Source organism: Lissotriton vulgaris, chromosome 7 (assembly GCF_964263255.1).
Source record: "Lissotriton vulgaris chromosome 7, aLisVul1.2, whole genome shotgun sequence".
In the NCBI taxonomy this organism is placed as follows: Eukaryota; Metazoa; Chordata; class Amphibia; order Caudata; family Salamandridae; genus Lissotriton; species Lissotriton vulgaris.
The window spans coordinates 222560397-222573558 of record NC_141695.1 but is presented as its reverse complement, the minus strand read 5'-3'; the positions used below and the strand labels follow the sequence as shown (position 1 = coordinate 222573558).

Sequence of the window (13162 nt, the reverse complement as noted above, 5' to 3'; positions counted from 1 at the left end):
AGCTTTTGTCACCCGGGGCAGTACCTGAGTTTGCTACCCAGTTACGGTCAGTGTAGGTAAGAGCAGGGTTGGGGGGAGTCAACTGACGACAACGAGGGAAAATAAAGTAATAAAAAAGAAAAACACTTACCTTCCGCTCGCCAAAATTGCTCACCTCACCTGCCGCCCCCCCCAAAAAGTACTGCCCTGGGCAGACCGCCAATCCCTCTAGCTACGCTACTGGACATTTGTGTATACCCCCACTGCATCGATCCACGTAATCAGCCTCTGGCCTGGAAGAATTTGACATTTGTGAAAAGGTAAGTCACGGCTTATGTGCTCAGACCAAAAAAGAAATCTTGCAATGCCAATAGGTCTGGCTGGGATTTTGAGTCCTGACAGAAATTTTAAAAAATCCATCAGCATTGCAAAAGCAATAGCTTTCTCTACACAATACTTCTGAATGACAACTATTTTAATGAGTGTACTTCTGAGGTATGAAATAGCCCCTCATGCAGTGCAATGTAAGCACTCCATAGGAGGTGAATTGATATACCCAACTGCCAATAGTATGAGGTGAGAGAGAACTAATCCTCTAGGTGGAGCCAAAGAATTGGGAACACTAAGTCTGGAAACAAGCTGCGCTGTCAAGACAGACATAAAAAGAGATGTGCTTTGTCAAAGTACTCTTTACAGCTCTGAAAGGTGAATCGCTAACCCAACATTACACCAACTTGACTGAGGCCGGTCTGGATTAAAAATTCACATCCTTGCGCTGGTGTGAACTGGACACTTCACACAGAAAGATGCATTTGAAACTGGTTGGCTCACTCCAAATGATTTAGGGCACCTTAGCATTTGAGGTACTCAGAATATATGTTTGGCATGGACATCTTGCACCAGGGCAAAGGTAAGATTGGAGCTGGGGCATGACTCCAGGCTAAGTCTGCTTGCAAACCAGGGATAGACTGCAACCCGGAGGAAAGCCTATTGGTGCTGTGCTGTGGCCCCTTGAGTCCCCATAGACTGTCACGCTTGTAGAGAATTGGCCCTGGTGCCCTGAGACTTGAGAGAACCCACAGCTTTGAGAGCGATCTAATGCTGAGACTGGAAGGCTGATCAGGGGCGGTTCCTCCTTTAAGGCTAAGGAGCGTTGCCCCACTATCTAAATAGCCACCAGAGATTAAAAATATAATGGCAATTAGTTCATTTATTTATTTATGCATTTGTCCTCATTTGTGCAATCACTAGGGATAAAGGAGATATCAGGGATTTTGTTTCTCTCTGTGCTGTCTTGAGTTTGATTCTGTTTCTGGGAGCCCTTTACTCTGATAGACACCTTCCATCCTGTCCCATTGGATCTATCAAAAGGGGGGCTGCTTTCTGGGGCCACCAATGCGAGTACCTTATTTGCGGATTATTGCTGTATTGCATAATCATTGGACAATATATTGCCCTTTGGACCGTTAGATCCATATCATATTCCCTTTCTCAAATATGCCAAAAACCTGCCCTCTTGCTTGGCGCCCCCCCGCTGTCCATTTTGTTTATTCTTTGGACTGAAGTTACCCATTCTTGCTGTGTGGGCGAGATATTAGATATCTACTTGATGCAGATATCTCTCCTAGCCTATAGGATCACAATGAAAAGTAAATTATTGTGCTTGTTACTTAATTTACCCTAATTTTCACTACTACTGAGTACCCCAAATATAATTAGCTCTGTGCTTACCTCTATGCTGTGGCCCATCATATCTGTAAGTGTTTTACCCACATCTCGCCAGGAGCCTTGGAACTGGGGGCACTGCCAAAACATGGGTATGTTGGCAGCCTTTTCTTCTCCACACTTAGAGCAGCACTTCACCTTTTGCTTGCTAATCAGGTCATTTATTACCATTTTATTTTTCAATAACCCTGTCCCGAACCAAGCGTCAGGACGGGGGTGGAGCCAAGCTGACTGGCAGCAGTAGAGAGCAGTGATGGTGAGGGCACTTAAAGTTTAGAGTGCACATGTCTCTTTTGCCGGCCGTCTTGTGACAGCCAACATGACATGCAAGCTTAAAAACTTTCTAACCCAGCTGTCTGTGACAGCTGGGTTACAGGAAGTGCAGGCATCCAGTGCTCTTAGGAGTGCTGAGAGAGCCTGCTCTATCCAATCCTGGCACTGATCTCATGCTTGTTAACAGCATCAGTGCAGTGCCTGGATTGGTTATGGGAGTTGACTAGAGCCTCAAGGAGAGCAGAAGAGTACCAGAGCAGGAAGGCGTGTTGTCGTGCAGGCTGCAGCAAGCAAGGTAAGTTATTTTTTCATTAGATTTCATAGCGACTCGCATCCAGCGCTCGTGAATGCTATTACCCCCACCATTTGCTCTCCCCACCTCCCTCAGGTTGCCAACCGCCACTGGTGCTGGTGCCCATGTCGATTCCACCTGCAACAGTTGTACTCTTGCTGGTAGTGCCGAACCATGCTTCTCTAACTGTCTCTCCTTTCGGGGGGTAACTTCTTGCTCTTTCTCTCATTTTTGTCAAGAGTTTGTGACCAACAGTAGAGCTCAGGAAGCCTCAGACAAATCGCTGCTCGGCTTGTAGGGTTGCAAGATTCACTTCGCCTTTGCAACTCAGTTCAGAAAATAGGGGACACCTGGGGTGTCCCAAAGCACCGGGTCACTGTACTTTGGTCCATCTCAGGCGTCCCCTACTATTTTTTATGCTAACTGTATCTGAACTCCAAACCCTACATGGCCCTTGATGCTGAGCATCGCCCCCCCCCCCAACAGTGAGGCTGCCCCCCCCAACAGTGAGGCTGCCCCAAAAGAAGAATCCTGTTGGTCTTTTAATGAGCTGTGAGATGGTTTCCAGTCCGTCTTCAAGGGATAATGGACAATATTTGCTTCAAGAGTTTACCTACCTATATTCAACATGAGGCATGCAAATGAAGTGACACTTTTCCAGTCTTAATTTACAGAGTTAGAATGAACTGTTACTTTGTTTTCTGTATTTCATCCTTGTGTAGTTCAGCTATGGCTTTGGTTACAATAAATGAAAGGTGATAGTATATTTTAATTGTGCCAAGGACAATCATATTTCCGGTGAAGAGTATTAAAACTATAAAGGGTTTGCGAGCAATAACCGTAACTTTCTATTAAAATTAAATGCATCAACATTGGGTATTATTGTAATGCTAGTATTTATTACAATCATATCGAAACATATTACCGCCACCTTTAGGCGGTATCATGTTTTCTTTTTCTTCTGGCATTTGTTTGCGGCGTTGCGTGCAGTAAAAAAAAATAAATATATATATATATATATATATATATATATTCTTTCCACAAATCACCTCAATACGAAATGATAGCACGGACACCTCTTCTGTGCAATAAATGATGGATTTAATGGCAAATAGCAACGCGTTTCGGCGATTAAGCCTTGATCACGCTCCTGAGCGTGATCAAGGCTTAATCGCCGAAACGCGTTGCTATTTGCCATTAAATCCATCATTTATTGCACAGAAGAGGTGTCCGTGCTATCATTTCGTATTGAGGTGATTTGTGGAAAGAATTTATCGGGACCGCTGGTGCCCGGCACGGACCACCCGCTGACAGTGCTTCTCCACTACCAGCACTCGTGGGAAGGATATATATATATATATATATATATATATATATATATATATATATATATATATATATATATATATATATATATATATATATATATATATATATATATATATATATATATATATATATATATACAAACACAGTTTTTAGCCCCGGTGGAAGAAGCCACAAGGTTGGTACAGCATTCCTTCGTTTATTGAAAGGCTGCTACAAGCAGGGATCACAGGGCAACAGTCACCAAAGTATTAGCCAGCCAGACCGGTTTCGGGCATCTTCCCTTCCTCAATGGCTTTCTGCTGAAAACGGCGATTCCTTGCACTTGATTTCAACTGGACCTGCCCCAGTGGGCGTGGCTGCTTGCACAGCTTTGTGGTCCTCGTAGTGCTCCGGTGTCAGACTATATATCTACGCTACAATAAGATCCAGGTTGGGATCTTGTGTTGAATAAATGAAAAGAAGTAGAGTGAATTAGCTGATATATTCTGAGAAAATTTAAATCTCTTTAAAAATTAAACCCATCGAGGGCTTAATCAATTTTTGGACACTTTAATATAAACTGGGAAGTGAGGGATTTGCAAATGTTTTCTGTAGAACAGAAAAATGTGTGTGCTCCAATGAACTCAATGTAAGCCTATTCCCTGGTTACTTTTAGGGTTTCCATTAACAGGATGGTTGCATTACCTGCACTTTCCGGCTGCAACAACAGCAGAAAAAGTACTGGATTACCTGGAGGCTTCCAATTACTCTATCGAAAGCACTAAGAAATGTAGATGCATTACCAACTTTTATGGCACAGGAAAGGATGCAAAACACCAAGGGCCTCATTTATGGGAGGCTTGCGTCACATTTGCACCACGCAACGTGGTACTTGCGTGACCCACACCTCTACATCAAGTTTTTTAAGCCATTTTATGCCACTTTGCATGGCTCTAAGTGGCTTCAACAATCTGAAGTAACACAAAGCAGTGCACATCGCTGCAACTACTGGGGATGTGGCAAAAACCTGCACCTTCCCATGTGAGACGTAACGAGGAGCACACATAGAAAGTGGAGTATGCCTCCCAAGAATTGTTTTGTTCAGGAAGATATCCCTTCATGCACAGAAAGAATCCTGTATGCAACACAAGAACCCTTGCAGCATGGTGCAAGGGTGTCTGCTTTGGTGCTAGGCTGCAAAGAGGGCACCAGTACATGGGAAAGGACAGGAATGCACCGTATTGCCTCAAATACAGTTTATCACTGCCTTTCGCCTCTCATGCAATGCAGCAGAGCAAGGTGATTTACTCATAAATGAGTGCCCAAGTGTTATCTTGAAAAGCCAGACCATGGTAGGTTGTGGTTTGCAGCAGAAAACTGTGCAAAATGCAATTCCTCTATTTGTGAGGTGGAGTCAAACCCACGAAAACCTTTTTCCTTGAGGAACAACCCCATAAATTGATTGCCCCCAGTCTTTGTTCCCCTGACTGGCTTCTTGTCTGAGGGCCAAATTCACAGAACTAACTTAAGACAAAATCCTAACCTTACTACCATTTTGGTATTCATAGAAGGCACTTACTCATTTTGGTATTCACAGAAGGCACTTACTCATTTCGGTGTTCACAAAACTTTAGGACTCTTAAATGCCTTCTGTGAATACCCAAAGTCTTAAAGTTAGGATTTTTCTCAGTTTACGAGTAGTAAAATTAGGACTCCTATCTGTAGGACTCTTAAACTGAGAAAAATCCTAACTTTAAGACTTTTGGTATTCACAGAAGGCATTTAGGAGTCCTAAAGTTAGGACTCCTAACTTCTGTGAATACCGAAATGAGTGTGCGTTTTGTTAATACCAAAATGGTAGTAAGTTTAGGATTTTGTCTTAAGTTAGTTCTGTGAATCAGACCCCCAAGCTTCCACACACAGGGCCATATTTATTATATTTGTGGCTTAGAGCAGCTCAACAAGTCACCTTGCTGCGTTGCCGTGCGTAACAGCGAAAGGGCAGGAATGAGCGGTTTGTATCCACTACTAAAACTAGCTTTTTCTAACATTGAAGAGTCTGTACCGCTCCCTACACAGAAGCGGAAGAAACACTGAAATAACTAAATGCTCCCAAAATTCCAGTTGTCCATTAGGGATTAGAGTGGTAGAAGAGATAAGACTGAAGACTTGGAACAAGCAATTTATAAGCTCAAACCATGGCATAGTATGAGTTCATTATTAATTATTTACACATTCTGTTAAAGTAAGAGTTACAAAATACTCACTGATGGGCATCTCCTCTGGGGTCTGTATGACCTGTAGGGCTAAAACAACACAGGAGTTATTAGTCTGTTCAAGAGGTAGAAATACTTGCATCATTGAGCCATAGGGCCTTTTTGGGCAGTACTGCATTAAAAATGTAATATTTTATTTTCTAGCGTTTTCAATCTGCCCCTGAGCTGATTTCTGATGTTTTTTAATCTACAAGCATTTTAACTTGCATCAGCACCAACCCTGTTGTCGAAGGTGTAATTATGTCATTGACACTGGCCTTTATCGCTGTAAATTTAAAATAAGGGCCTGATTTATAGTTTGATGAATGGATTACTATGGCGCAAATATTACGGATATCCTGTTTGCCTTATTACAAGTGCATTATATCCTGTGACACCTGGAATAAGGTGTAGTCATCATGTGTGTGATGGAGTACTGAACCTAAATTTAAAACGAGACCCAAAATCCCTTCTTAGCATCAGTGGAGGGTATAATAAAATTGTGTGTTGCTAGGCCGGGCTCTGTTCATGCAATCATTAACTCTTCTGCCTCTTGTTATTTTTGTGACAGGGTCTTCACAGGAAGCCCCGGGCTCATAGGATACTTAGGGACTGATTTAGAATTTGACAAACAGGTTACCCTGTCACAAATGTGGCAGCCATCCCGCACGCCTTATTACAAGTGCATTATATCCAATGGCACTTTTAATAAGGTGGATGGGATATATGTCATGTTTGTGATGGAGTATCTTCTTCACCAAACTCTAAATCAGATGCATAGTTCGTGCAGCATCACTGAAACTGCATCCACGTCACACCCGCTCTTCTAAGTTTTTTCTTCCAGATTCTATGCTTCCAGTTTTGTGCCACTGTGCGAGCATATTTATACTCCATTTACCATTGCAAGTTGGGCAGCCATTGTGCTCCGATCCAATGTTTTTTTCACCACACAAATTTCTCCAGGTATGCCCTAGAGGAATTTGGGTTGAATAATGAGTTGCGCATTCCTAGTTTGGCAGGTGGAATAGGGAAGAACCATGCACTGTTCACTTGTGTGGTAAAAGTTTGCAGCAAGAGAACCCGCAATTCTGAAAAGCGAATCTAAAAATTGAAAGGTTAAAATAGTCCCAGAAGAAAAAAAACACCTGGCCCTGTTACAGTTTGCTCCCAGTGCGTTTTACACCCGGCATTTCCAAAGTCCAAGGATTATCCACGCTCAAGTCTGAATTCTAATGGGAGTGACCCCTTCAGGGGCAGCCTTAGGCATGTGCAAGCTGTGCACCTGCACAGGGCCACCAAACCCCAGGGGCCACCACGCCAATATATATCCTTAATATTATAATCCTCTGAGGATGGAAATATATTTGCGTGGCGGCCCCAGGCAGGGATTTGGTGGCCTCCGGCTCTGTTCCACTTCCAAACACCTTGACCCCACGCCGCCCCCCCCTCTTCCAGGGCCCCCTACCTACACTCCCTGCACAGAGCCACCATGAGCCTAGAGCCGCCCCTGACCCCTTATTTGCATTAGAGCTGAATAGTCATTCTAAGTCATCCTTGCTGGACCCTCCAACTTGTTCTCACTGAATATCCATGAAGTTTCCTGGACTACAAGAAACAGATCTTCACCTGCATTGGACTGCGCTCTAAGGAACTTTCTCCACACATCCCCGGACTGAAGCGTTGTGAGTGGCCAGGGCGAGTGCCTTCCCACTTTGCTGTAGATGTTGGGCGTGACCCCTCGTTGCAGCTTTTCAGGAGCTGTATGCGGGTCATACCGCTGCACAAAATTCCCTGCCAGAACCCTAGACTCATGTGCATGGGGTGTTCGTGTTTGCAAACCCTCTGATTTGGTAAATCAGGAGGTTTGCAAATGCTAAATAAAACCTTTTTTGAAATGCATAAACCCATGTGACAATGTAGAAAAAAAAATTCCAAACTGTTAAATGAGTCAGGAAACTCTTACGAATAAGCATTTGGAAGGGGCATGTCAAAGGCATCCCTTCCAAATACTGATTCCAGTGCCTTAATATTTTGCAACCAAAATATATTCTTAATACATTCATATTTCACTGACACCTCAAAGAGGTGGCACCTCATTCGCATTCCTTTACATTAAAACGTTTGTAAAAGTTTTTCGTTTTTTTTAAAACCCATCCCAAAACGGGCTGTATAAAAAAAAAAAAGATTACTTTATTAAAAAGCCATCCACAGACATGGTGGTCTGTTGATCCCAGCAGGCCACCATCCCTGTGATTTTAACCAATTGTAGTGGTTCGCTATTTGTTATGTTATGTTATGTTATTGCTTATTTGTATAGAGCCTATCACCGCCGGTCTGTAAGTGCTTAGAAACAGAACAACACAACACACTGTTAACCCAAATCCTTCAGGCTACCCATCGACTATGCTGGATTCATCGCCCTTTTAAATAGATGGGTTTTTAATTTCTTTCTGAAGGGCAGTAACTGAGATTCTTCCTTCAAAGTAGTCGGAAGTGCATTCCACAACTGTGGGAGAAGAACAGACAGGGCTCTGCCTCCTCTGGTTTTTAGCTTAAATCTGGGTTGGATCAGATTAGAGGTCTTCCCTGAGCGCAGAGGTCTACCGGGAACGTATCTCATGAGACATTGTTTTATGTACTCTGGTGATTTACCAAAGAGAGCCTTGTGGGCCACACAGAGACATTTGAATTGTACTCTATACATGACCGGTAGCCAGTGCAACTTTTGGAGCAGGGGGGTGGCGTGAGAGTTTCTAGGCAGGGAGTGGATCAGCCTTGTGGCATCGTTCTGTACTACCTGCAGCTTCCTAAACAGTTTCTGTGGCAAGCCGAGGTATAGTGCATTGCCGTAATCAAGTATTTGTGACCTACCTCATGCATAGTAATCTGGTATGTCGGATTGCAACCCACTACTAATTGTGAATTTGCAAATAGGTCAGTTTGGTGTTCAAATTGTAACCACTTTTACCCAATCAATTCTTAGCACAAGGCCCCATATGTTGTCAGTCATTGGTACAGGGCAACTGGAGCCATCTACAGGAGTAACAATATTCCAGTCTCTCAAGCTATTTTATCATTATGAAACCCTGTGTTCCTTTAAATTACAGCATCTACTTTAGTAAAGGGATGTTATTTGCTTGTGTCTGGATGGTTCTTGTTTACGTTTACAATTTAGCTTTGTTCATGTCATTTTTTTCCCCTGAAATATAACACCTCCAGGACTACCTACAAAGCCAGTTATCCATGTAGGGGATGCCCTTTTGAAATTACCTTTTGTCTTTTTATGTTTCGCGACCACCCCCGACCGCAAAATATGACTACTCTTGGTTTAATGTGCTGGGAATAATGCCCCCCAACAATCAATATATCCATAAACATTGCATGCAACCAAAGCACATCTTGTTGAGTATCTCTGCTGGAAAAATCCAACATTTTAACTGCTTGATGTTTGGAAGTATGGTTAGAGATGCCAGGAAAAGGAAAAAGGGGTTTTGAAGACAGCGTTAATGAGGCGTGTAGTGTCCTGGATATTAGTAGATCTCTATAATCCCAGTAGAAGGTCAACCCTTATATATGTTCTCTGTCTCAATCCATATGGACTCAGATTCTCTGCGATTAATCAGCATTCTTGTATTCTATGACTGAGCCAGATCTTCTTGTTTAATTGAAAATGAACACAGTGCAAAATGGCTCAAGCATCAAAACATTGAACAAAAGAAGACGTTATAAATTGGGAACTTACCACTGGTGGGTATCGCTGGATTGGCCGAAGAGCTGAAGTCATTGTAACCCAAGTTAATTAGTCCAAATGAAATCTGGGGATGCTCCACGACATGGCTGCCAGGCGTGGTACCATAGTCGTATATCCCCCAGGAGTACTCTGTTCCTAAAATTGGTTTCCACTGTATGTCGGGGAGTGATTTCCCATCAAAGGTGATTTGAGGCACTGACACTGCCTTCGCTATGAAAACAGCAAGGTTTTTGTTAAAGTTGGGTTGGGCTGTGATTTTGTACCTGGTTCCATAATCCCTGACTCTGGGGACTATGCCCATGTAGGGTGCTAATGATCGGTCCCCTATTTTACCCTCAAAGCTGTGATACAGAACCTCAATTGGCCTGTCGGCAGTGAGAACAAGTGCGTTGGAGCCTCTCATTTCAATCTTGAGCAAGTAGTTTGCGGGAAGGGTCTTTTCTTCCTTAATCTCTCCCCGTTGGTATTTTACCTCTGTTTCTTGGGAAGTAACAACATAGACATTCACCTTCTCATCTGGGAGAGCAGGGGCTGGGACGAAAAACGTTGTTCCCCAACGAGACACGGGAAGGAACTGTGTGGCAACATCCTGACATTCAGTGTCAGTCCGAGAGCAGCTGTACACATTCATCACAGCAACCGGCCTAGCGGAGACAATTTTGGTGCCCGATAAGTAATCCTTGCTCCGTATATAAGCCTGCTCGAAGGGTTTGAGTGTAAGGGAGATTTTGCTCCCTTTTTTGTAATCTTGCCCTTCGAACTTCACAGTTGCGTTCAGGTAGATATCTACCGGGTTGAAACCTTTGTAATTTGTAACAGAAAAGCCTGGGTATCCACCACTCGGTTTTCCAGATGGGGTCACCACAATGTATTCGACTCCCAAGTCATAGAGCGGGAGGACCTCATTGACCTTCTCCTGCTTGCCCTTGTGGGTCACCGATGTAACAGTGACTGGCTTCTCAGATTGAACGATGACCGACGAGGTGATGGGGACCTCTCCCAGCATCTCCTTCGGGATGGGAATTTCTACAGTGATGGTCTGTCCCTTCTCAATAGTGACTTCTTTCCTGAAGTTAGCTGGCTTCAAGAAGATGGTAACTCTAGTGAATTCGTAGTAGGCAATGATCATCAGCGTGATCCTTGTTGGCTCATTTGAGTTTGAGTTTCTTGGGGTGGGGATGACGAACTCCGTTCCGAAAGGCCCTTTCGGCTTCAGCTCTAAAACGAGAAGAATGCACACAAGTAATCCCAGAGTTATTGGAGCCCTTTGCTTAGCCATCAATATTTCACATTTACACATTTCATTAAAATTTACTACTCCCTTTTTGAATCAGTATCTGTGTTGGGTGGGACATTTGAGTTAAGGTCCAAGCTTATATCTCGCAGTAAAATAATGCATTGCAAGCACACTTGTCTGCTTTGCTACAAATAGTAAATACCTACCAGAGTTCTTGAGTTTGTCAGGTAATAAGCAGGAAGGGCTGTTTATTCAAATATATTATACAATTCTTTATTATTATTGGTAGTAGGAACGGCTGTTTATTTAAAAATATTATACAATTCTTTATTATTATTGGTAGTAGGAACAGCTGTTTATTTAAAAATCTTATACAATTCTTTAATATTATTGGTAAGGATGCATTTTGTGAAACACAAACTGTGGTGGGAATGGTTGCGGCAAAAGTGGAAAAGTGTGTAGTTCTATCGACAACGGTTTTTAAGGTATTTGTGACAATTAGGATGGGTATATGAATACTGGTACATAATTATGCTGATACCATAGGACACTTTCTTGATGTTCCGGTGGCCCTATGTGCTCTGGCATATTTAGAAGGCCAAGTAATGCCACTTTATGTGTCTTTTCATGGCCTTTTAAATATGTGTTCCTTTCACGTAGAACGGTGCGTGAAAGGGGCGTTCCATGGGTGTTGCTTTGGCCGTTCCCACGCTACACCCATGGAATCTGAAACTTTCCCAGATTTACAAGAAATTATAAACCTGGGGATGCGTCAGAATTTAATGCCATTCCGGGGGTGGCGCTAGGCAGGCACAACGAGAAGAAAGTATTTCATTTCTCCTCATTTCTTTCCTTTTTCTATCTGTGCTGCATTCTGCAGCACACAAAGAGGGAATCTCCTGAATTGTTTGATTTTGTGCAAGAAGATGTCCCTCCCTGCACAAAATCAATCAGCCCTGCAACACAGGCACCCATGCACCATGGTGCAAGGATGCCTGCATTGGCGGATGGCAGCCCATTGTGTGCCAGCGCAGGGGAAAAGGTGAGGAATGCACCATAGCTCATAGATACAGCCCATTCCTGCCCTTTTGTTTTGACATAGGACAGCGCAGTAAGATTCCTTGCGGCGCTGCCCTATGTCAGAATTTCTTAAATGAGGACCGCAATGTTTAAGGGTTTGCAGATTAGGAGGCTGGGCTTGAGTTAGGCGCAGTCAAGGGTCAGACGCCATGGGTTGTGCAAAGATGTCACAGCTTCTGGGGGAGGGCCAAGGTCTCTGCGGTCCTGCTGGGGATGCCTTTAACACTTAAGGGATAGGAAGCAATTAATCAGGGGTTAGAGGTCAGAGGTTAGGAGTTGCCGTGACATCAGGGGATTTGTCCAGGTTAAAATGTAGCAGTGGTATCTTGCTGTTGACCAGTCAATGAGATTATTGAGAGCAATGGAGTAGGGGTCAGAGGCAAGGAGAAAAGTGGGAGTGGGGTAACTGGGGGTATCACCGTACTGAAATCTAGTTTTAGGAATCATTTATAATAATCAAAGTAAATATTTAAAAAAAACATAATTTGTGACTTGAGATTTTGTACTTCCTAGAGGTAAAGCATGAGTATGTACCTGATGCCTTTGCGTCTTTAATTTTTGAGCTTGAATTTTCAAATGTTATCGTTTTATATACAAACATCATTTTAACCCTGTATAAATATTTATTTGTTTATATAGGGGTCTTGGGAAGCTTGCCACTGGAAATGCAGTTGCCTCTTTCACTCTTCATTGCCAAAAGACATTGCATGATACCATAGTCGTATGTCCCCCAGGAGTACTCTGGGGCATATTATCAAGGGGGTTTATCTCCGCTTTTTTGGCTTTAAAAGCCAAGAAAGCGGAGATAAAATTATCTCCCTATTACCTAGCTGTCGCTAACACCAGTTAGCGACAGCTAGTAGGAGATAGCGACCATCTTGGGCCCCACTTTGCATGTCAGTGATATTTATCACTAATGATATGCAAAGTGGGCGTGCCAAGATGTTAGAGACTGAAAACAGTCGCTAACATCGCTATCTCCGATTACCAACTTTTGGAGATATTCGCGCTAAGCGCAAATATCTCCAAAAGCTAACACCTGCCCTGAGCAGTTCTTAGCCATGTTATCCAATGGGAGGTGGATAACATGGCTAAGAGCATTAGCTCGGTAATGCATGAATATCGCTGACTTTAAAGCGATATTCATGCATTGCGGCGATTTTTATCGCATTTGCGATAAACCTTGGTAATACCAAGGTTTATTTGCGGTAAAAATCACCGCAGCTCAGGGGTAAATTTTTGTCTCTAACCAAGCAATAGCG

General features: G+C 43.2%; 1 protein-coding gene across 1 annotated transcript in view; it reads right to left on the bottom strand.

The window, feature by feature from the left end:
- LOC147701255 (uncharacterized) overlaps positions 1-13162 on the bottom strand; it is a 282557-nt gene that overhangs the window by 229831 nt on the left and 39564 nt on the right. Inside the window, 2 exon segments of the mRNA XM_086929324.1 lie at positions 5845-5883; positions 9575-10801. Of these exon segments, the coding sequence (XP_086785450.1) occupies positions 5845-5883; positions 9575-10801 (1266 nt within the window).